Consider the following 25,473-nt stretch of genomic DNA (forward strand, 5'->3'; position numbering starts at 1 on the left):
GATGACGCTCATGTTTTGGTCAATGGTTTTGCCATCTTAAAAGAAACTCGACACGCTTTACGTCAAGGAACTGCTCGTCTTTTTACACACATTCACACGCCAGACATGACGGCAGAACTGGAATCACACCTTTGACCTTTTTGACAGCTCTACCAATTATGTTTTTAGTGTCGAGAGCGGGATTCGAACGGCCAAACTTCGCGGACAAATGCTCTACTAACTGAGCCGATATCGCCCCATTTAGAATATTTTTCCGTATAAATTTGTTCCAACTGCTTTATATTATAGTAAAAGAAATTCTAATCTGTCAACTGGACAAAAAGTTGTAGGATTGAAGACGTTCGGCTGCTCGTTCGAGACACTTCTTCAGTTCTGAAAGCAGCTTGGATGAGCAGAAACTTTAGTCCATTTGGCAAATTTGAATTTTTCTTTTACTATGGATCCTACTTTGACTCTTTTTTATATTTTATCTGCAAAACTTTTCACAAATTACCACTTAACCGTGTTGTGTTGTCGTCTGAAACTCAGCAAATAACCGTTCTGAATCATTTTATCCGCCTTAAACCGCATCGATCTGTGGCGTTTGTCGTCCGTCGCGATCTTCAAACTGACCTCTATCTCTCGGACCACCCTCATGCCACGCCCGCCGCCTCCGTACGCCGCTTTGAAAATGATGGGGAAGCCGTAGGTCTGCGCGAACGTCTGGGCCTCTCGCAGGCTGGAGATGGGAGAGTCTGTTCCCGGCACCACGGGGACACCTGCAGGACGGGAGGGTAAATGAATAGTATTAAAAGATGATCTAGAACGGTGATTCTTTCAGCGTACAACGGAAGAGCTAGACTGAGAAACCCGCCAACGCAGAATCCAGCTCGTGTTCACACCTGCGCTGATGGCCAGGGACCGCGCCTCCACCTTGTCCCCCATCTTGCGCACCGTGTCAGGGGTAGGACCCACGAACATGACCCCGGCGTCGGCGCAGGCCTGGGCGAAGTCTGACCGCTCTGAGAGGAAGCCATAGCCCGGGTGGATCGCGTCGACGTTATTGTCCTAAAGAAAAGAGGAGAGCAGAAACACGGAATTACAAACAGAAACCACGTTGAGCCTTTGGTTTTTCCGTGGATCTGAAGCAAATCTGTGCATGTGACAGATTTACAAGGATATTTCTGTGTTATTTTAATCAATATTCAGGAAGATTTGAGGTTAAAAAATGAGGTAAACGACAAACAATGGGGATCATCTTTGTTAGCCAGATTAATATCACCAGAATGTGCAGAAAAAAGCTACTTAACCACAGGGGCGTCGACGGGGGGGGGGGGGACAAAGCGGTCTGTTGTCCCCGGTTTGAGGGTCTTAGGGGGCCCAGAATAGGACCCTAAGACCCTCAAACCCGGGACAGAGGGAGGCCCGTGTCAGATGTCCTGCCCTAAGCCCCCAAATTCCAGTTGACAGCCCTGCTAATCCATTATATTCTGCTAGATTGTTGTCATTTTTACTCATAACAAAGTACAACAGCGCCCTCTACAGTACACATAAAAGAGTCAACATTGTCCAATTCGCATGAAACTTGGGGATATAATCGTAGGCATCAAAACACGCAAAAAAGTCAATCACACTATAGCTCTATTATGCACGAGGCTGCTGGTTCAAAGCCAAGAAGACCCTGTAACAGCTGTTTAAACATGGAAATTATTCGTAATATTAAAAAGATAATCGTTCACATCCATAATATTTTTAAACTTAAATAATTATCGTGATGGCCATGATAATCGTCACACAAAATTTCAGCTAAACTAACGCAAGAATCACATGCAAATCTAAAATTAATAGACGCCTGAACCAAGAAGAGGAAGTTTTTATAGCTCTATTTTTATTTAGTGTCCTTATATTACATAACTTTACAGCTTACCTGATACTTGTTCATTCCCACTTAAAATTATGTGTGTAACGTTTTAGTTTCCGTATTTTTTTCGTTTTCTTTCAAGTGTTTGTGTTGGGGGAATGTACAACAACATGATACAAGAGGAATCCTGTAAAGAGCCCCAGTGGGTCCTGGTTAACAGTCAGCATTAATGAGGGATACGAACCATTACACAACAAGGAAACTGCTTTAGCTTCTCCTGTTAGCGAGACAAACAAGAGACTCTTAGCAGCAGTGAAACAGCCCAGTGCCGTCTTTGTTATTCTCCAGTTGCCAATAGAGTTTCACAAGATGGGAAAAACATCATTATGCACTTTACCTGCTAATTATTGGGGTTATATTTTGATTAGACATGTGAGATTTATAGAGTTTAAAGCCAAAAGTCTTAATCTAAGGATCTTTTTATTTGGCATTTGCTACGTACAAATACAAACGGACATAGCTAACCTGCTAACTGCTGCGTTCCAAACAGGAAGTGAGCGCGGGGGCGCTTCCAGCTCCATCGACTCTGGCTCCAATTCACTTTCTATTGAAAAACTGTCTCCTCTCTGTAGCTGCTGCTGTCAGACTTGTCGTTTTGGTCTTAAATGTTCGTTTTAACCTGCTCTACATGATCCTGTTTTTTTTGGGGGGGGTATTGAGTGTATCCATTTTTTTTTAGTTAATTTTCTTCATTTTTTTGTTATTTTGAGGTTGTTTTTTTTTAGTTATTTTTGAGTTGATTTTGTTATATTGAGTTTTTTTGGGTTTTTTTTTTTTTAGTTATTGTGTGTGGGGTTTTTTTTTGTTATTTTGAGGTTGGTTTTTTTAGTTATTTTGAGTTTCTTTTTTTGTTAATTTTCTTCATTTTTTAAATTTATTTTGAGTTTTTTTTTTTTTTTTTAGTTATCTCAAGTTGATTTTATATTTTGTTATATTGAGTAATTTATTTTTTTGTTATTTTGTGTGTTTTTTTTTTTGGTTTTTTTTGTTATTTTGTGGGTTGTTTTTTTTGTTTTAGTTTAGTTTTTTAAAACGGCGCCCACTCTCTCTGTACCTGCTGCTGTCAGACTCGTCATTTTGTTCTTAAATGTTCATATTAATCCTCTACATGATCCTGGGGTTTTTATTTCACTATTGTGCTCATAAATCAAAATATAAATATTAATAACAGACAAATCAGGCGCCTTTTTCCCCCGAAATCAGTCCCGCTAACGTCAGTAACAGGTTTGATTGACGCCGTTGCTAAGCTTCCGCTCACTGCTAAACCAGCGGTGTGAGCAGGAAGGGGCGTTACCTTCAACAGCCTCGCTCCTGATTGGCTCTTTGGTTGCTATGATACTCGCGGTCGTAATTCCTAATATGGAAATCTGCTCCAAATTCGTCGCTATAACTGCTCTAGCATCGATTAGCTTCATTTAGCTTTAGCCTAACGCTGTGGGTGACGTCGCACTCAGTTAATCCACTTCTTTCCCGACACACTTTAATACTCGAGTTCGTCTACCCAGAGGAAAACGAACAGCCCCAGCCCGTCCAGGAATCGAACCTGCGACTCAAACTGCTCCTGAAACACACTCCAAACTGCACCGCTCCCATTTTAGATCAGAAAAACCCTGTAGTTTGTTTCCATCTTTGTTCAAATCCCCCATAGAGTGTGTGAGAGTGTGTGTGTAACGGGGTCACAGTCAAAGTGCTGAGCTACAATGGACACACACACACACCCCCACACACACACACACACTCGTTGCGTTTCCATTCTTTTTCGGGACATTACTCTGACTTACATTCATTTCCGACCTCAACTTAACCCTTAACCTTAACACATTTAAACGCACAACTTGACGGGAGTGATTTTTGAGGCGAGTTCCGCACAAATCGAGTGTGTGTGTGCTGATTTTTAGTCCCCGCAAAGTGATAAACGCTCCCCCGCGTGCACACACAGGGAGCGGGAGACGCTGAGGCTGACGGATAGACCCGTCTCTGCATCACTGTGGACCATCTGCTCCTGGACACGGGGCCCGACTAGAATTATGGGCCGTCCCGTTGTGAAGGGGCAGATACAGGGAGAACAGCACAGACACACACACAGAGACAGACACACACAGAGACACACACAGAGACACACAGAGACACACAGAGACAGACACACACAGACACATCCCCACAGAGACACACACAGACACACAGACACACGCAGAGACACACACAGAGAGACACACACAGAGACACAGAGACAGAGACACAGAGACACACACACAGAGACACACACAGAGACACACACACAGAGACAGACACACACAGAGACAGACACACACAGAGACACACACAGAGACACACACACAGAGACACACACACAGAGACAGACACACACAGACACACACAGACACACACAGAGACACACACAGAGACACACAGAGACACACACAGAGACACACACAGACACATCCCCACAGAGACACACACAGACACATCCCCACAGAGACACACACAGACACACACACACACGGAGACACACACAGAGAGACACACACACAGAGAGACACACACACAGAGACACAGACACACGCAGAGACACACACACAGAGACACACACACACACACACAGACACACCCCCACACACGGAGACACACACACAGAGACACACACACACGCAGAGACACACACACACAGAGACAGAGACACACACACAGAGACACAGAGACACACACACAGAGACACACACAGACACACACACGCAGAGACACACACAGAGACACACACACCCCCACACACACAGAGACACAGACACACACAGAGACACACACAGAGACACACACAGAGACGCACACACAGAGACAGAGACACACGCAGAGACACAGAGACAGACACACAGAGACACAGACACACGCAGAGACACACACACAGAGACACACACACACAGAGACACACACAGAGACACACACACAGAGACACACACACACAGAGACACACAGAGACACACACACACATACAAGTACTGCAGCTGAGGTTATACTTTTAAAAGTGCAGTTCTGTTCAAAGTACACAAGGTAAACTCCAGGAGACTGAAGTATAAATATCACAAGAATCTCATGGACTTCAGAACAAACTACACTGCAGTACATGATTTTACTGTATAAAACATTTTGTTCTGCAGAATATTCTGTCTAAATAATCAGAGTCTTTGTGGTTTGATGCTCAGGATGCAACAATAGTACTTCATCAAAACAAGTACTTCATTTTGAGGTTTGATTCTCGTGGTAAATCTAATTAATTTCATAGGATTTTTATAGTACAGCCACGTTTTTATCTCAGAATATGTGTTTAGGTTTAAATTTATACTGAGTCTCTGTAGTTGTAGATAATCACAATATAATTTAGATAAACACCTGGATTTAATATTTACTACTTCATCTTGACAGACTGTGCTCCGTCCTAACGGCGAAGGAGTAAACTACTACTACAACTACTACTACTACTACTACTGACTAAAAACAACCATGTTTGTCCTTCTAGGGTTTGTCCAAAGTGGGAATGTGAATTTTCATCAGATACAACAAAGTACAGTAGTTTGAAGCCCTCCTCCTCTACCCCTCCTCCTCTACTCCTACACCCTACCCTTCCTCCTCTACCCCTCCACTCTACCCTTCCTCCTCTACTCCTACACCCTACCCCTCCTCCTCTACTCCTACACTCTACCCCTCCTCCTCTACCCCTACACCCTACCCTTCCTCCTCTAACCCTCCTCCTCTACTTCTACACTCTACCCTTCCTCCTCTAACCCTAGACTCCAACCCTCCTCCTCCTCTAACCCTAGACTCTACCTCCACACTCTAACCCTCCTACAAATCTACACCTACAACTCTACTCCACTCCTCCTCTACCCTCCCACTCCTCCTCTACCCTCCCACTCCTCCTCTACCCTCCTCCACTCCCCCTCTACCCTCCACTCCCCTCCACTCCCACTCCTCCTCTACCCTCCACTCCTCCTCTACCCTCCACTCCTCCTCTACCCTCCCACTCCTCCTCGACTCCCACTCGTCCCAAAACCACAAGATTTAAAAACCAATTTCTCTGCCCAAGATTTATAACCACAAAAACTTTATTATGTTTAGCCCTCGGCCTGTGACTCTGGTCCTTGGAGGAGATCTCTCCTCTCTGTGTCACAAAACAGTCAAAAATCTAATCTTCACTAAACTCCTACATGAACACGGTGGATTTTACTACAACTAGTCACAAAGTAGAAACTGGAACATTTTTATACGGCGCTTTTCCACCTTCAAGGAACTCAAAACACATCAAGGGACCGCTCACACACTCACACACTCACACACAGACCAGTGTACGAGGCGGCGAGGGGGAGTGAAGTGTCTTGCCCAAGGACACAACAGCATTTGGGTCAAAGGATAAACACTACGCTCGTCCTGTACCATGTAAAATTGCTGTTCCTCCATGTTCACTCTTCTAAACGCCTCCTCTCCTGTCCTTTTGTTGAATATTTGTTTGTGTTTGGCGGGGCGCCCTCTTGTGTTCACTTTCAGTATTACAGCAACATGGTACTTTCTCTAATTTTAAGAACACAACGGAAAAGATCAAGATGTTTTGTGTTTTTTTTGCACTTTAACTGATCATAAACAGCAGGCCTTTCTAAAACCTGAGACATTTCCAGTATTTCCACGTTTTTCATGTTGTGATGTACATTTAAATACAGACAGTGAAGACCTAAACACACACACACTGACACACACTCGGACACACACTCGGACACACGGACGCACTCGGAATCTCTGTGGCGGCGCTCCCAGACAGACAGACGGATTCGGAAAAATGAGTTGGACATCGGTGAAGGTTTTCTCAGCTCGGCTCAGTGACCACACGCCCACACAGAAAATTATCAACCGAGAGATTGATCCGAAGAACGATAATGGACAAGTGGCAGTGCGTGCTCCAGGGAGGGAGGTAGGGAGGGAAGGAGGGAGAGACACAGGGAGGGAGGGAGGGAGAGAGAGACACAGGGAGGGAGGGACTGAGAGAGGGAGGGAGGGAGGGAGGGAGAGAGGGATGGAGAGACACAGGGAGGGAGGGGTTAAGAGAGTTACAGAGGGACAGAGAGTGGGAGGGAGGGAAGGAGGGAGGGAAGGAGGGAGAGACTGAGGAAGGGAGTGACAGAGCAGGAGAAAGGGAGGGAGGAAGGAAGGAGGGAGGAAGGGAGGGAGGGAGTGACACAGGGAGTGAGGGAGGAAGGGAGGGAGAGACAGAGGGAGGGAGGAAGGGAGGGACTGACGGAGGAAGGGAGGGAGTGACAGAGGGAGTGAGGAAGGCAAGTAGTAACTGAGGGAGGGAAGGTGGGAGAGATAGAGGGAGGGATAGACAGACGGAGGGAGGGATGTGGTGAGAGATAGAGGAAGGGAAATAGAAGAGACAGAAGGAGGGATGGAGGGAGTGAGTGACAGAGGAAGGAGGTGAAGGAGGGAGTGAGAGACAGAGGGAGGGAGTGAGAGACAGAGGGAGGGAGGGAGTGAAAGAGATAGGGAGTGACGGAGGGAGAAAGAGTGGGAGGAAGGGAGGGAGGGAAGAAGATAGGGTGTGACAGTGATAGAGGGAGAGAGAGATAGAGGAAGTGAAGGAGAGACAAAGCGAGGGACTGACAGAGAGGGGGAGTGACGGAGGGAGGGAGATATAAAGGGAGAGAGGGAGACAAGTCCCAGACACAATACTCCTGTGATGCAAATGCAACATAAAAGAAATGAGATGAAAATGAAAATGGAGAAAAAGTAAAGCGTGTATTTCTTCATTTGAAAAATACAGAGCAAAGTATTTTTAAACATATTCAGTTCATAATATTTTACTCCAGTGTTTGTTACAGATTCTTCAGAACAATATTTAGTTTTTTAAATCAGATCTTTCCTGCAAAATGACTTTTAAACACGTTATAGTCGTTTCCTTCTCATTTATCCTCTCGAAGTCGTTTTTGGAAGTTGTTCATCTTTAAATCGTTTATTTTCAAGACGCCATTTTGAGATTTAAAATGTGCAAATCATAACAACGATTAAAACTATAGAGCGACAAACACAGTGAGGCTGATTTAAAACAATGATTTTCCCTTAAAACACGTCAAACTTCTTCAAAAAAAATCACTTCTTTTAGTTTTTTTTTTTTTTACCTTGGCCACTTTGATGATGTCGGGGATGTCCAGGTAGGCAGCGACGGGAGCCAGGCCTTTTCCAATCAAATACGCCTCATCGGCCTTCTGCCTGAGGAGACAAGACGTTATTAATTATCTGACACACTCCACATCCGTCTTTAGCTTCACGCGGCGTTAGCGAGATCTCAACGGATGGACGGATAACGCGACCTGTGTGTTTTTTTTAGCTGCGTTTTAAAGAATATACACGGACAGGTAAGAGACGTGGAGACGATTTACATGTAAAATGGACTAAACGCGTGAAAACGGTCAGATTTGTCACTGGAAGAAGACTTAAAACCCTGATTAGCATGCTAGTGGGTGTCCATGAGCCTTGAGCATTTACGTACGTCACATTTCAAAACACTGCGCCGTTTTCGAGCCAATTTTGACACAAACCTCAACGTTATGGGGTTTGCGAGAGACGTTCCACACTATGGCGTTAAATATATGCATGTCCAGAAAGAAAACAGCGCCACCAAGAGGAATTACAGGTCAGATCTGTGGAGCGGCAGCCTGGTTTACTGCAACACCGCATGTTTTTTCAGAGATATTTTTGAGCCGATTTAAAAATGCCAGACAGGATTAATGCGCTGGAACGCGTCGGGAAAAGGAATAAGATCTCCACGGCGACGAGCTGACGGCGTACGCTGCATCAGAAAAGTGACGCAATGCAGCTTTAAGCTCAGTTAAAACCTTGGACTACACCAAACGCAAGTAAATCAAATAAAAATGTGTTAAACCTGAACTTAGCCTGTGTATTACTGACTGAACCAAGATGAATTTGGGGGAAAAGTTTAAAAAAAAAGTACAAACCAAGGCATTAAAGTAGATCTAAAGAAGCAAAACCAGCACAAATTATGATTCCAGCACAAAACGATCAAGCTAAACTGGATTTAAACCAAGAACAAACTCGGGATTTCCAAACAAGAGCGGCCCCAGACACTTTTGGTTGGAGACGCTAACGTTTAGCTAAGATCTTCAACGTAGACGCTCACTTATATTAATTTAGAGATCTTTAACTCACTACCATGTTTGCGTTGCCATTTTTACATACGTGTTAAATGTAGTTATCCCCTGTAGTGAGCTATAAATCTAACACAGAGTTCTGTTTTTCACTGGAGTCTCATTTTGAGCTCGTTTCCGTGTAGACTCTGCACACCTGAGAGCGACAGGTGGAGGAGAAGCATTTGATCTAAAAGGTTAAGGAAACTCCCTCACACTGTGTCACTCCTGATTCACTTTTCTTCACGCGACGTTTCGGTCCCAAGACGCCAAGACCCGGACTCTCCTGTCGCTGCTCATTTTAATCTGTTTAAACGTGACGTGTCTTCACTTCGTTTGCGTGACATCGAACAGGAGCCACGCCACAAAAAATACAAGAAGCCTGTTGGACTTTTACTTTACAAACTTTGAGCACAAAAGGTTTAAATTAACTGTTGTTTAATGTAATGCTATGATGTTAAAAAGAAGAGCGCACATCCCTCTGACTTTTGCTAAAAAAAAGTCAAATTTATGGTTTACAACTGTTACCTTTTTAGTTTGATCATCATCTTTACATTTTTCTCATCATTGTCCAGGTGTTTTAACTCACAAAACACTGATGTAAACTGAATTATGCACAATTTTGCAGGTGCATTAGGGTCTAATTGTAAAAGTAAATGTTTTTTCACTGTTGTGATTGGTCGGAGCGTCCGGGTTTTAGAAGAAGTGATCGTGTAAAGACGCCTCCAGCTGTTTCATGACCTTAAGTTGAACGGAAGGGGCTGATCTCAAACTCGAGGAAGGTCAGACGGACCGAAACGCCGTGTGAATAAAAGCGAACCAAGAGTGAGACGGTGTGTGGGAGTTTTCTTAACCTTTCAGTCTCATTTTGAACATTTTTACTCATGGATGTGCTGTAAAAGTGGGGTGAAGATCTTTAAGGGAGCTATGGGGGTGCGTTGAACATTCTCGGACAGGCTAGGCCCCCTCGAGCCCCCATCCTGGCGCCGCCCCTGCTCCAAATTAGAACAGTACTTAAACACTTACACTTAAATCTTTAACCAAATCAGTGGGAGAACACGCCTGACTGGCCGCTCGAGCTGCGGTCGATAGCGACAGAGGAAGCCTTCAGCAGCTGTCAGATATCTGCAGGTGATTCTTCGCTTTGCTCGGCTCACTCCAGGCTTCTTTGAGTTTCAGTGTGCGCAGCGGAAACGGCTCCATACGGAAGTCACAATGTCACAGTCAAAGATTTAGTCAAATACTGAATTAATTTACTTTATAACTGTCAAACGTCACAATCAAACATGTCATTTTTTATCTATTTAACCTTTATTTAACCAGGAAATTAAAAAAAACTCTCTTCCAAAAGCGTCCCGACCTCTCCACGTGACGGTTTTATCGATTAGCCGGAAGGATTTTGAAAAACGTGTCTTAAAAGTTGGATTTTTTTCATCATCCTATAGTCAAAACTGGCTCCTCCGGACGTTTCCGAGTTGGTACCTGTGCATTTGTCCGGTGTCCTGCTCGGAGTAAACGGCCACGGTGCGAATCCCCAGCTCTGTGCAGGCTCGGAAAACTCGGATCGCAATCTCACCTGGAAAAACAAAACAAAAACAGATACAGATCAAGGATTCGTTTTGAGAGAAGTGAAAACTGTTTTACGAATACAGAGACAGAAAAGTGCATCTGAAGTGTCTGGTCAAAAACGGTCTTAAGGTTTGGTTTGGTTTTGGTGAAGGTGCAGATTCATAAAGAGTCTGTAGTTGTACCAGAGCAGAGCTGTGGACGTCGACATCACATTTTGTAGAGAAGGTTTGAGCTGTGGTCGTCTGGAGACTTTTCTATCAACACGTTCACCTTCATCTTAAATCAGACCTATTCTGCAAAATGGACTTTTAATCAAGAGCTTTTCATCCTGTTCTAGTCGTTTCTTCTCACTGACCCTCTGAAGTTGTACTTGGAGTGACTCAATCGCTTATTTTCACTACGCCATTTTGCAGATGTGCCCCCGTTTTTCACCACTGTACACTTGTCCCTCACTACGTCACGGTTCACCTTTCGCCGCCTCACTGTTTCGCAAATTTTTGCTTTTTTACATCGTCTGAGCGTGCATTGTGTCGTGCGTCCTGATTGGCTGTTGGACTGTAGACCATTGTGTCGTGCGTCCTGATTGGCTGTTGGACTGTAGACCATTGTGTCGTGCGTCCTGATTGGCTGTTGGACTGTAGACCATTGTCCATCAGTCTCCTCCGTGCCGTGTCTCCTGTCCAGTACAGAATGTGTTCAAACAAATTTACATAAACGTTGGATCTCAGTGTGACTCTGAAGTGCTGTACGTTTGCGATTTGTTTTCTCCCCGACAAAACCCACAATGTCGATGAAACGTTCTGCACCGACAAAGACGCCTACGAAGGTTTGAACTTTGAGAGAGTTTAAACGAGAGAGAAATGTGAGAAAATGTTGATGCCTGTGAGAAAAGTGTATAAAGTGTGTGGTGAGGGGTTTTACAGACAAAAACAGAGAATAATGTAAAAAATAAAGCTGATACTTCGCAGATTTCACTTACTGCGGGTTATTTTTAGAACATAACTGTATACTTAGTTCGTTCTCCAGTTTTATTTTCTTAAATCGAGGATACTTGGGATATTCCGCAGCCAAATTATAACAACGATCCACAACTGTCAGAGATTATAACTATAGAGCGACACAAACACAACTCGTCTGATTTAAAACGACTCAGTTGAAGACGGTAAAGTGCACATTTTAAGACAGAAAAAACGTTTGCAAGACGGTGTAAAGGGAGCTACTTTTGTGAAGAAATCATCACTCAAAACAGAACAGAAATAGGACTGAGATTTCCACGTGAAGTTTTCTACAGAAGCATTCTCAAAACATGGAATAAGACAAACAAATGCCAAGAGGAATTAACAACACTGAAGGTGAGAGCTAATGCACAATAGGGACATTAAGACCCGTAAAAATGTTATTAAGTGAAGAAAGGCAGGGCAGTTTCAGTCTAAAACTCCTCCCTTTGGGGCTGGACCTCGTTAATAAACTCTACAGCCTCAAATCACAGTTCCATCAAATGTAAAATGGGTTCTGGATGAAGCTGAAACATCTCCAGATCCAGGTGACCACAGCTGAAACCTTCTCTACAATGAACCACTACTGGACAAACGGGGGATTACACCGTCGTTCTGCTCGGGCCATAGTGGAATAAATCTTTGCTATTGTCAGGTGGTGATGGATGTGCTCTTATAAAACAAAATAACTGACCTTTTAATGTTTTAATATTGTCTTTAATATTGTTTTTTTATGTGCAAACATTTAAGAAATGCAACAAAGTGAAGTTTAAATGCAAAGAAACTTTATTTAGATTTAGGTTTTATATTGAAGGAAATGCTCATGTTACACCCACAGCACCTGGAGAAAAGGTGGAGTAAACCGGTGCAGGAGAGTATTTGAGCAGGGCTAATTAGACAGAGGAGAGACATCAGTGCAGCCAGGGCACACGTGGCACCACTACACGGGCAATAAAATGTGTCTCATGGGACTTTCTTTTGAGTCTGCCTCCTATTTGATCACTTCAGACCAGCTTCCCCACAGACACAAACACACAGTTCGGTTCTGAAACTGTCGCCGGGGCAGATCCAGGACACGCCGGAGGGACTATGTCTCTCTGGCCGAGGAACGCCTTGGGGTCCCACCGGAGGAGCTGGAGGACGAGTCTGGGGAGAGGGAAGTCTGGGAGTCCCTGCTCAGACTGCTGCCCCCGTGACCCGGAGAAAAGGAATAAAATGGACAGTTCAGTTCTGAAGCAGACGAATAAAAGTGAGGCTCAGAGGGTCAGGGCGTCCGGTCACATCCACAGAAACATCTGAGCACAAGAGCCTCCATGTGGACGGGGCCCCTCTTCATCCCCGGCGCACGGACGGGGCCCCTCTTCATCCCCGGCGCACGGACGGGGCCCCTCTTCATCCCCGGCGCACGGACGGGGCCCCTCTTCATCCCCGGGGCACGGACGGGGCCCCTCTTCTTACCCGCCGCAGGGACGGGGCCCCTCTTCATCCCCGGCGCACGGACGGGGCCCCTCTTCTTCCCCGGCGCACGGACGGGGCCCCTCTTCTTCCCCGGCGCACGGACGGGGCCCCTCTTCATCCCCGCCGCACGGACGGGGCCTCTCTTCATCCCCACCGCAGGGACGGGGCCCCTCTTCATCCCCTGTCTGTTCATAAGCCCCTCCCTCACAGTCGGGCTGTGGATGAACTGTCCACGTGTTTAAGACTCTGGACAGGGTCTTACAGTTTGGCGCTTTGCCGGACTCGCTCCCTCCTCTTCATCAGACGAAATCCTACGTTTACAGGCCACCTTCCTCACAGCAGAAGGGGCTGTGCACGGTCGTTTGGAGGTGGGACTGTCCTCAGTGGGACTGTCCTCAGTGGGACTGTCCTCAGTGGGACGGGAGCGCTTTTGAGCCCGGGCTGAAGAAACTCCTGCACTGGTCTGAGAAAGTGAAATAACACTGGTTATTATTTTGTTCAAATGTGTAAGTTTAACTGAAATTCAAAAATGATGTGAAGTTCTTCTTACCTTAGAGCTGCGAGCGCTGTGCTCCTGTGGAGCAGACCGAGACGCTCCTGAGGTCTTGCTCCTGAAGTTTGTGGACACAGGTTTGTCCACGACGCGGTCGTCCACATTTGAAGAGCCGGGGGACATGCTCTGATGTGGTTTTTTGAAGATGGCCGCTGCAGTGGTCTTTATCTATGAAAAACACAGTGTTAGACATTTATAGACTCAACTTTACAAACCATGAAGAGAAGAACAGAAACAGCCTTGTACCTTGAGGGGGTCCGAGTCGTCGTAATACAGGATTGCAGACCTAGGAGCAGACCGTTCCTTGGACCTGATCTTGTTGCAGACCTCAGCCAAACGCTTCTCGCTGAAGTCCACTGGAGGTTTGGGCACAGGACAGGCCGGTTTAGGCCGAGGAGCCACGGGGACCATGGGCTTCATATACTGGAGAAGCTTAAAGGTCTTTAAGCTCTTTTTCATGAGGGGAGCACAAACAGGCTTAGGTTTGGTCTTCTCTGAGACGATGAAGGCCTTGGTGCAGGTCTCATCAGAGGGAGCAGGCTTCTTTTTAGAAGAACGCTGCTGCTGCTGCTGCTTCTTTTTGTCAATAGTTTTGACAGGAGCGCTGCTGGTGGCAGGACCAGAGGTCTCTGTCTTCTGAAACAAACATCATGAACACAAAGTCAGAACAAAAACTACACAAGTGTTAATCATGAGTAAAAACACATCTACAGCTGACTCCAGACTGTAGAGTCAGGTCCTCACTTTGTCTGTGTGCGGTGCCATAATGTCGAGGGTTTATGAGATACTCTCTGGAGAAAAGGTTCTGTGCTGCGTCCACAACGAGTGCTTCTGCTCAAATGACCAAAAGTGGCGGGAATGGTCCCCAAATAAACTTCTACACTTTATGACATCACGGTCTCCCGAGCAACCGTGATATCGGCCATTCGGAATCGGTCACATTCGAATTTTCTCGCGTGATTCTATGTCAACACTTTGACTTACAATTCAGCAATTAAAACCTTTTAATATGGTGTTTTTGCCTCGTCTTTAACTTTGCACTGGACAGAAAACCCTCAAACTGCAGTTTTATGTTGAGTTTTCTAATATAACCACAAATTTACCACCATTTTGAGTTCATCATTTTATTCAAAATAAATATATAGAAAATAATAATTGTTCATACAAAATAACTTAAATAATTTATTTATAAATAAAAGTTTTGGCTTGATTCTAATGTGTATTTTCTTTCCCTCCAGGATCTGCTCCACATTCACATCAGTCTCATTGATTTAACTCTTATAAAACTAAAGACTTTCTCTGTGCATTTGTTTAATATAAAAATGAAGTATATTTAGAGTTTAAGGTTTATATGAAGCCCAGTCTAAACGAGGCCATGACAAACAAACACACATAAAACTCCAAATACAAAAGTGTTTCTTACCTGTTTTCACAGACGCTGCTCCACGAGCTCCAACATGAAACGTGTCCAAGTCTCAAAGTCTCATTTTTCAACATTCTAAAGATCTGATGAGGTTCAAACGTCATGAGGAGAACATCCACGTGTTTCTTCCTGTTCAAGGCGACAGCTCCAATATTTAAATATGTTTGGATTGAAATGTTTCTATGAGTTTTAGAGCTGTGGAAAATGTGCAGCTGAAGAAATGACAAGTTTAAATTTTTAATAATAAAGTTTAGTAAAGAGGAAACTGGAGCAATGTTTTAAAATGTGACACCAAAACAACTTTAATCTGATTAGAATAAACCACAGGACCTGACTGCAGGTACACAAACTACACAAACTACACACAAACTACACACAAACTACACACAAACTACACACAAACTACACACAAACTACACACAGACTACACACAAACTACACACAGACTACACACAAACTACACACAGACTACACACAAACTACACACAGACTACACACAAACTACACACAAACTACACACAAACTACACACAGACTACACACACACTACACACACACTACACACAAACTACACACAAACTACACACAAACTACACACACTACACTTAGTGTCATTTGTGTAGTTTTATTGTAGTTTTAGTGTATATTTGTATTTCTTCAGTGTGATTGGGTCAGAGTTTTCTTTTAAATCATGCTGTAAATTTCTTACGTTGAAAAAAACAAAACCTTAAGTTTATCAGCTCTGTCAAACACAAACTTAATATTCTGACTTTATCAACATCAGACGAGACTGAACACCTCACTCTGCAAAAGAAACACAATATTTATTACATGAGACGTGAACATCTGCATCACACTGAACAAACACAGAGAGAGAGAGAACGCAATAAAAACATTTAAAACAACAGATTCACTGAGCTGTGAGGAAAACAGAAATGTGTTTAAGTTTAAATGTGTTTAAGTTTAAATGTGTTTAAGTCAAATGTGTTTAAATGTGTTTAAGTTTAAATGTGTTTAAGTTTAAATGTGTTTAAGTTTAAATGTGTTTAAGTCAAATGTGTTTAAATGTGTTTAAGTTTAAATGTGTTTAAGTTTAAATGTGTTTAAGTTTAAATGTGTTTAAGTTTAAATGTGTTTAAGTTAAACCAGGACTAGACCTTTTTAAAATCACTTCACAAGAAATAAATAAGTACAAAATGAACAGAATAAACATGAGTGACACAGATCAGAGCCGACAAGTGAAGAGGAGTTAAGAGACAATGGAAAGAGGAGGAAGAGGAGACAACGGGAGGGAAGAGGAGGCAGGAGGAGGAGGAGGAGGCAGAACACAGAGGAAGAAGGAGGAGGCAAAAAGGAGAGGCAGGAAAAGACAGAAGGTGGAGGCAGAGGAGGAGGCAGAGGAAGAAGGAGGAGACAAGTGGAGGTAAAAAGGGGAGGCAGGAAAAGACAGAAGGCGGAGGAGGAGGAGGAGGAGGAGTAGGCAGAACGCAGAGGAAGAAGGAGACAGAAGGAGACAGGAGGAGGTAAAAAGGAGAGGCAGGAAAAGACAGAGGGTGGATGCAGGGGGAAATAGAAGGAGGTAAAAGGAGGAGGCAGAAGGCAGAGGAGGAGGCAGGAGGCGGAGGCAGGGAGCAGGAGATTAGTGGAGGAGGGCAGGAGATGTGCTTGGTCAAGCGGAAGCCGGCGTGATATGATATGATGGTCGGCGCCGCGGCCTCGCCATCTCACACGGGCAGAAAGGAGCACGGTCCAGTGCGCTCCGGCCTGATGGATTTGCCTTAATGTGGTGAAGAAGAAGAAGAAGAAGGTGCGGGAGAAAGAGACAGACGGAGAGAAAGAGCGAGCGAGAGAGAACGCATGAAAGAGGAGAGAGAGCGACGGGGAGAATCTCATGGACTCGTGGAGAACGTGAGGGCAGCGCCGGTCCCTTTGAATACAAGTGATGGATTAAAGATGGCCGCTCTGTAAACGGGAGGCTCCACCGGGCTGTGCGAGGACGAGTTTGGAGACTTTTGACATGAAAATCTGGCAACAAAATCAAACGCTAATCGATAATAAAACTGGTATCGAAACTAGACACTCGTTTGCGCAGGTGTCGATACTAAAAAGTCACATTTACGGGACAGAAATGAACCTTTTCCGCTCCCTCTCATCTCCACTTGCCTCTCATTTATCCTCTTCTCTCCATTCCTTTCCCTTCCTTCCTTCTTCTAAACTTAAACCTACCTGAGGACGACTGAGGGATTACACAGAAGCCACACGTGAAACGAAAAGAAAGTTCCACCATTTAACGTTGAAAATCACATTCTATCGTCTAAAAAGCAGCGCTGTCTAATCACAAAAACAGTAAATACTTCATCAGCGACCGCATCTTCTCCGACGTAACTTTCGCCCGTCCCTCATGACACGGTAATAAACTTGACCATAGATAAATTAAGAAAATCCTGACAGGAAATAGCCACAGAAATCCATTTGATATAACGGCGAGTTTATTATATCTGTGCTGGATCTGCTCTTGTCTCCACGACGACGAATCACGTAAAACGCATCAGACACGACGCACAAAAGTAGAGCCACGAGCGAGTGAAAATGAGACAAAACAAAAGTCTTTGGCGAGCGTTTTTGCAAAGAGGAAAAGGCCAAAAGAGGAGCCAGAAGAGGAGACTACGACCTCCAAGAAAAAGAAAGATAAATTTAACAGACGACACCAGGAGTCCTACGTAAAATATGAGTTTGTCGCTACAGGTGAGTCTCAAACGAAGGCGAACGAGGCGATGAAACGTTCAAATCTGCTTCAGCACATGGAGACTAAGCGCCGGGATTAAAAGATAAACCTTTAGAGATTTTTGAAAGAAACAAACGTGAACAAGAAGGACTATTTTTTGATGCACTTTACTTATTTTTGTCATTTATTTGCCACGTGTAGAAGGTCAATTCGTGAAAATAAAACCTACATTGTTCTGGTCTGTGCTGCAAAAAAGGTTGGGGGGCCCTGCTCTAAACACAGAATATTGGGTATCGGTATCGAGTTTATTCCTTAGTATCGAAATGGAGTGAATTTTTAGTATTGCAACATAAATAGAGTCCTGTGGCCAAATGAACGGTTTGTACTTTAAGTTGTATTTCCTTGATTCTGATCCTCGTGTCATTCCGAGCCCGTTTTACTCGGACGTTTCGCTGCATTTCTCGCCTCAAATTGCGTTAGCTACAAACTCACATTAGCCCTGCGTCGTCTGTATTTATTCGTACGGTTCATTTCCACAGACGCCAGTAGAAAACGTGCAAAAAAACAGTGTTTTTCCAACAAAGACGACGCAATACAATCCTAAAGACGCACAACAGCAGATTTAAAAGCCAAAAAAACCCACAGTAAGGCAAGATCTGTACGTTTTAAAGCCATTTATTATAGGCTTGTCTCAAAAATCTGATTCTAATCGATATTAAAAACAAGTATTGAAACTGATTTGCGCAGGTGTCGACGCTAAATCAAGAGGAATTAAACGGGGTCGTCACATCTGGTCTGAAAACATTCTCCACGACTTTTTAAATGACATAATCGCGGCGTCTATAAAACACATTACCTGCTTTTTTCTAATAAAAGATGCGCTCCAACTGTTCATACGTCTCACACACGACAGAACACACCTCATGTAGTCTGTATATTTACTCTGCACTGGAGTTTTAGTCATAAATCACCAAAAATGTTCTTATGTTAGACCTGAAAAAATTAGACGAAAACATCCATAAAAGACGAAAAACATCCATAAAATCAACTTTTTTTAGTGTTGACCATGCGTTGTTCTTATAATGGTCCTGAAATAAATAATTAGTGACGCCCAGACCACGTCCAGAGCAGGTAAATGAGAAAAAAAGAGAAAGAACAGGGGGTTTGGAGGTCCTCCCCCAAGAATATTTGCATAAATAAAGTGTAATTTCCAGCGTGTTTGTGGGTTTTAGAGTTTTTTAGAATCACAACTGCTCTTTTTTATTGTCTAAAAGCAAAGGGTGGGAGACATTTTTAAGGAAATTTGGTTCTTTTTCTAATTTTCCATGGTTAGAAAACAGGTGAATAATTCCAGGTTTTCCAGGATGTGTGGGAACCCAGTTAAAGCTGATAAAGAAAATTAAACACAAGTCAGTTCTTAACATGACGAAAAACACAAACCGCACAACAAAAGTCAAAAGTAGAGCTGCACCATCTAAACTTTCACTAAAATGCACTTTCCTCATCGACATTGACCGGTCCTGTGGTGCTGACCAGGACTGACCGCTCTCTCGTTTAAAGCTCGGAGTCTCATCTGAACGTCTCCTGTGTCTTTGTTTTTCCAAAGTTTTGACTTAAACCTCCACAATTTGACTAAAAATCAAGAGTGTCCCTCCCTCTTCCCCTTCCCTTCTCTCCTCTTAAACTTCTTGTCATTTTAAGCCAAGTTACAGAAATTAAACTATTATTTTCTAACTATTTAGGAGTGAAACTTAAGTCGTCATTTAACTCAGACGTCGTGCGTTTCACTTTTAAGCTTCATAAAACGGCAAAAATGTACAAACTCACACCAAAATTTTTATGTTTTTCAACTGAATTATTGGTCCCATCAACACAAAATAAAAACTATAATGATCCCGACACTGTGCTCTTTATGCCTGTTTATGTTTTCAAGAAAATGGAAGAAAATCAAATAAAAAATAAAAATCAATATGAAAAAATAAAATAAAAAATAGTGATTCGTTGTTTCTTTCTCCGTATCACCCAGATCTAAACAAAAGGCTAAGAAAAATGAATACAAATGTTGAAAAATCTCATCATTTTAAACGTATTTAAGTCAAAATCTACACTACAGAAGAGCAAAAGCCACTGCGGATTAGATAAACGCACTTCGCTACAGGTTTTGTGCAGAGAACGAGCCACAATCTGAGTCAGAACGTCATTTCATTCAGTTTTTATCACATCACAGCAATAATCACACTATAAAACATAAAAAATAACTCCAAAAATGTACATTATTGCATCTACAAACAGTACGACTCCACAGCTCGACCTCTGTTCACACACGCGGCGTTTGAACTGGTAAATTAAAGGTTAACCGTGTCAGAAAACGCCGGTTTAACTCGGGATAAAACGCCGCGGAAGCAGTTGGCAAAAAGTCAACAGAGCCGCCTCCGCCCGCTGTACGCACGCAGTTTAAATATTTGGATATGTACGTGGAGGAACTGGAATCATTAAAAATTAAAAACGGCGTCCGCTCTTGCCTCGGGAAGATTTTAAATGTCAGTGTGTTTTTACATTATACATCAAATAGCATTAGCAAATTCAATTAGACCGCGTGTTATTAGAGATACACTATCCGCCGCCAGATAATGTGGACTCAGAAGATGTGAGAAATAACGATGTGGAGAGAATTTACAACAGGAAATATGTTTAGAATGTTGTGAATCTGTAGCTCCGTTTGATACTTACACCTTTTGTTCACTGGATGCTTTTTATTTGAGTTTTTTCGTCTTAAATATGTTTGGATGTCACAATAAAAGGCTCAGGGAAAGTGTCCGAGGATCGATCACGACGTCAACCAACGTTTGAGCAAATATCAGGCTCTGAGTACTAGTAAAAGTACACAAGTAGTAAAGTACTTCAAGGTCTGTCTGTGTTGTGAAGTAGTTTAGGCTGTCAGATTATTCCACTGTTACTGTGTTTGTTGTGTCTGTCTCTGTTCAAATAAACAGTGAAAAAAATTAATAATAAAATAAAATAAATATAAATATAAAAAATAAAATAAAAATAAATATTAAAAACATTAAATTAAAAAGGAAAAAAAAAAATATATATATATAAAAAAAATTTAAACTACTGTACCTAAAATGTAAATTCAAGTAGTCGGTGGGTATTTTTTACTTTTACTTCAGTACATTTGATCAGTATCTGTACTTTCTACTCAGTTTTGAACAGAACTGAAAAGAAAGTATTTTTTTAATACTCAGACCTGCTGAAAAGGCTGAGGTTTATTTTAACACGTTCATAATTTGAGCAAAACAAAAATATACAAATAAAAACAGCTGGAAAAACAATCGATTCATTTGTTCCAGTTGAACAAAATTCAGCTCAAACTTTTATCAAAATCACCACATTTGAAGCTTTAAAAGACTCAAAACCTATTTTTACTCCAAGTACATTTTTAAACAGGTACTTTAACTTAATACTTTTACTTTTTTTTTTTTTTGCTCTGGTATCTGTACTTTTACTTCACAAAACTTAGTACTTCTTGTCAATGTACTTGTACTTTGTACTAGCAAAAAAAATACAAATTAAAAAAAAAAAAACGCTATGAAAATATAAATTCAGCACAAATCCATCAAAATCACTACAATTGAAGTTTTATTTTTACTTGTTACTCTTCAAGTACATTTTTAAACACTTAATAAACTTTTACTTGAGTATTTCTTTGCTCTTACATCTGTACTTTTATTTAAGAAAATGGAGTATTTCTTGTAAATATCAGTCCTGCACGTCGGCTGACACGTCGTACTCCAGGCATCTCTTACATATTTAGTAAAGGCAGAGGAAAAAGCCCCATTTGTTGCCGACCTGTGCGTCTTTTTTGACAGAGCGTCGTGTTTTTACCGTCGGCCTCACGTCTGACAGAGACGTATGAGACGCAGAGAGAGGAGGCCTCACTCTGCCACGGTCACTCCAAAAACACAACTAATGATCTTTGGTCGTGTGGATCTCAGTGACACAGGCCAAAGTTTGGACACATCCTCTCATTTAATGTTTTTTAATCTTTATTTTTACTATTTTCTACATTTTATTTTTTATTTTTTACGTCAGATATATGGAGTTATGTAGCAAAGAAACAAAAGGTAAATAACTAATAAGTATTTTATATTTAAATGCTAAAAATATCCACCACAGACTGTATAAAAAAGTGGACTAAGTGAGTGTGACGTGGCTTGACCTATGACCTTTTTCTCGCCATCACTACTTAATCTTTTCATTTTCTCCCATCTGATAAACGGTAAAACTTTCACCCAAACAAAAACCACGGTGTACATTTTTATTCCGATGTGCGTCGCTCTCACCTCTGTTCGCCACCATGACCTTTTTGATGGGGCGGTGCTCCACGCGCGCGACGGAGTGCCCCGAGCGGGACACCACGCACACCCTCCGCACCGCCAGGAGTCCCAGCCCGCCTCGGATCACCGCGTATCCCAACATTCTGCAAGACGAGAGAGAGAAAAAAAACATGAGTGATGAACACGGTACAAGCGCAAAACGTCAGATTTACACACGCACGCTGCAAATATTCACTCAGACTTCCATACATCGTGCACCTGGACGCTGGAGGAAAGCGAAGTGCGTTGCCCAGTGACACAGGAATAGAAGGAGCAGTGACGCAAAACAGGAGACGCCACTTTAATATCAAAACAAACCCATTTTTACAGAATATTTGTGTTTTATATCACACAAAATGGACGTTTATGAGGTTTAAACCAGGTTATAATGAAGTTAGCGCATCAAAAACACATCTAAAGTCACGTTTTGTTTCATTCACACATCGAGTAACACTTTATTATTAGTCTTTCTACATCGCCAAACCTCCAAATGCTCCGTTCCACCTCGTGATGTCATCGAGTGGCAGTTTAAATCAGCAGTTTTGACCTTTTTATTCAGTCGAGATCAGCCATCCCAGGAGCGGAAATGATGCAAATGAGTCTAGAAATGAAGGTGTGTGGAGTTTAAAGACACAGCGGAGCACTTCCTGTATTGCCACACGATGACATCACGAGGTGGAATGGAGCGTTTTCAGTTTGAGAGAAGAACTCAGCCAAAAAAAACACCAGGAAACGACATTATAACAGCTCAGAAAAGGGTGTAACATGGGCTCTTTAAGTAGAAACGTGGTGTAATATATTAAAGGGAACTCCCAGAATGCAGTTGGTGACGCTTCACCCTGTGGCTATTCATTGTCATCTTTAGATAATCTGTATAATTTTTTCCCAGAATGCATTGTAAAGTTATTCAAAGAGAACGCAGACAAAAGGCAGCAGCGACAAAGTGCTATTAATTTGAATGAATAAAAGCTCGCTCCAAAACTATTGAAAACAAATCTATTTTTTAACTGCCTTTGTCAAATAAACGGGACATTATTTGACAAAAAAAAACCAAAAAAAAAAAACCCAAATGTCCCGAATGAAACGCTCATAATTTAAACACAGAAGCAAAGCGCGACGGTTGAACGACTTTGAAATAAAAATGTCACCCATCTCCACTTTCTCTCCTTTCGCTAATGACGACCATAATTGAAGTTAATGACAAAGCGCGGTGTGGCTCGCCGCGTACGTCGCAATTAACACGAAAGACGCGTTTAATCTTCATGAATCGTGTCTCGAATCGAAAAAAAAAGCTGCGTTCTGATTGGCTGCTGAGGGGGAAAAACCAGGAAATTAACTGTAAGATTACACACTTTTCAATGTATTTTTAACCAGAGAGCGTGTGGCCTCTGCACAGATCTGAACTGTAACTTAACCTAACGTGGTCTGGTGATGCTTCCTGCTCGTTTCCATGGAGATAAACAGTTAAAGTTTAAGTTTTAGGAGAAAGTACGCAGCTGATATTATAAAACATCGGCGCAGATATGAAAGTTACAGGTTAAATCAGACATGTGATTATGAAGTTCAGTAAAAGTACATTTTAGGTATCTGTACATTTTAAAGCGTGTACTTTTTACTTTTACTTCAGTATCTGTACTTTCTACTCCACTATATTTCTGAACAGGACAGAAAAGGTCTTAAACAATCAGAGTTTATCTTTAATAAGTTCATAATCTGAGCAAAAAAATATAATAAACAAATTAAAACAATCGATTCAACTGTTTCTGTTGAACAAAATCCACGACATTTGAAGCTTTAAGACTCAAAACCTGTGAAATACTTTTACTTTTTACTCTTTAAGTACATTTCTAAACATACTTTAATACTTTTACTTAAGCAGATTTTTTCGTGTGATACTTTTACTTTTATTCTGCATTTTTCTCTTTTAATGTTCATTTTACGACGATTATTTATGTTTCGATTTGTTCTTTTGTGACTTTAATGTCTTTCTAATTCCGTAAAACACTTTGAAATACTTTGCGTACAAATTGTTCTATACAAACAACTTTGCTTCGCCTGCTTGAGTTTTGCTTTTCACGTTCACAATTTAAACAAAAATACACAAATAAAAACAAAACTCAGCTCAAATCTTTGTCAAAATCACCACATTTGAAGCTTTAAAAGACTCAAAACCTGCACGAAACTCTGACTTTTTACTCTTTAAGTACATTTTTAAACACTTTTACTTCAGCAGATCTTTTCACGTCACACTTTTTACTTCTGTATCTGTACTTTTAAGTAACAAAACGACTAAAAAGTACTGCATTTGTCCTGTTAAAGCTCCTATATTACACAAAATTGACTCTTTTAGTTATGTTCTAATGCTTTTACCTCCTCAAAATCAGACCTGGAGTTGAGTTTTGCTTCACTTCACACACGTTTGAGTCACTTTATTATTATTAGTCTGTCTACATCCACACTCCGCTCTCAGCCAATCAGATTCGAGCGATAACGAGGTTAATTAGCAGCAGGTGGAGCAAATCAGGAACTGTTTTTTTTTTTGTCAAAGTTCACCATCATATTCTTAAATAACACAATTCTGAATTACATTTAACACTAGCTTTTCACATGTTTGGTTTGTAAAGCTTGCATTGCATTTGACTGGATTTTGGAGCTAGTCCCGAAATCAAATCCTCTGTCAAACGCACGAGACGCGGCGCCTAACGAGACCACGCCTCCACACGACGCCCGGTCTGCTCCTCCACCATCACGAGCGTTTGAATATTTACCCAGCGGATGTGACACAGAGCAGGTGGAGACGTGAGCAGAGCCTCAAACACACTGTGCTTCTCTTCTTCTGACGCTGTGCTCCAGTGCTGTGGATTATGACAGAGCTCTGCTGCCACACTGTGGACAAACACGGGCAGTACACGCACAGAGAGGGGCTTTTAGATCACAAGTGTGTGATAAATGTGATGAAAGAGGGGGGGAAAGAGAAAACGGGGAGGGAAAAAGAGAAAAGGAGGAGGGGAGGAAAAAAGAGGATGGAAAGGAAAGGGAGAAAGGAAAAAGGGAAGAAACGGGAAGGGGAAAAAAGAGAAAAGGAGGAGGGGAGGAAAAAAGAGAAAAGGAGGAGGGGAGAAAAAAAAGAGGATGGAAAGGAAAGGGAGAAAGGAAAAGAGGAAAAAGGGAAGAAACGGGAAGGGGAAAAAAGAGAAAAGGAGGAGGGGAGAAAAAAAGAGAAGGAGGAGGGGAGAAAAAAAGAGGATGGAAAGGAAAGGGAGAAAGGAAAAGAGGAAAAAGGGAAGA

At 42.3% G+C, this 25,473-nt stretch overlaps 1 protein-coding gene across 1 annotated transcript in view; it reads right to left on the reverse strand.

The window, feature by feature from the left end:
• Positions 1–25,079, reverse strand: part of LOC117385935 (pyruvate carboxylase, mitochondrial-like) — a 683,990-nt gene extending 658,911 nt beyond the window's left edge. Inside the window, exons 1-6 of the mRNA XM_033983216.2 lie at positions 24,954–25,079; positions 22,153–22,289; positions 10,567–10,660; positions 8,059–8,149; positions 882–1,047; positions 613–758 (exon numbers count right to left, since the gene is read on the reverse strand). Of these exons, the coding sequence (XP_033839107.1) occupies positions 613–758; positions 882–1,047; positions 8,059–8,149; positions 10,567–10,660; positions 22,153–22,288 (633 nt within the window). The 5' untranslated portion in view covers position 22,289; positions 24,954–25,079. The remainder of the gene's footprint in view (positions 1–612; positions 759–881; positions 1,048–8,058; positions 8,150–10,566; positions 10,661–22,152; positions 22,290–24,953) is intronic.
• Positions 25,080–25,473: the final 394 nt, after the last annotated feature.

Source organism: Periophthalmus magnuspinnatus, chromosome 18 (assembly GCF_009829125.3).
Source record: "Periophthalmus magnuspinnatus isolate fPerMag1 chromosome 18, fPerMag1.2.pri, whole genome shotgun sequence".
NCBI classification, from domain to species: Eukaryota; Metazoa; Chordata; class Actinopteri; order Gobiiformes; family Gobiidae; genus Periophthalmus; species Periophthalmus magnuspinnatus.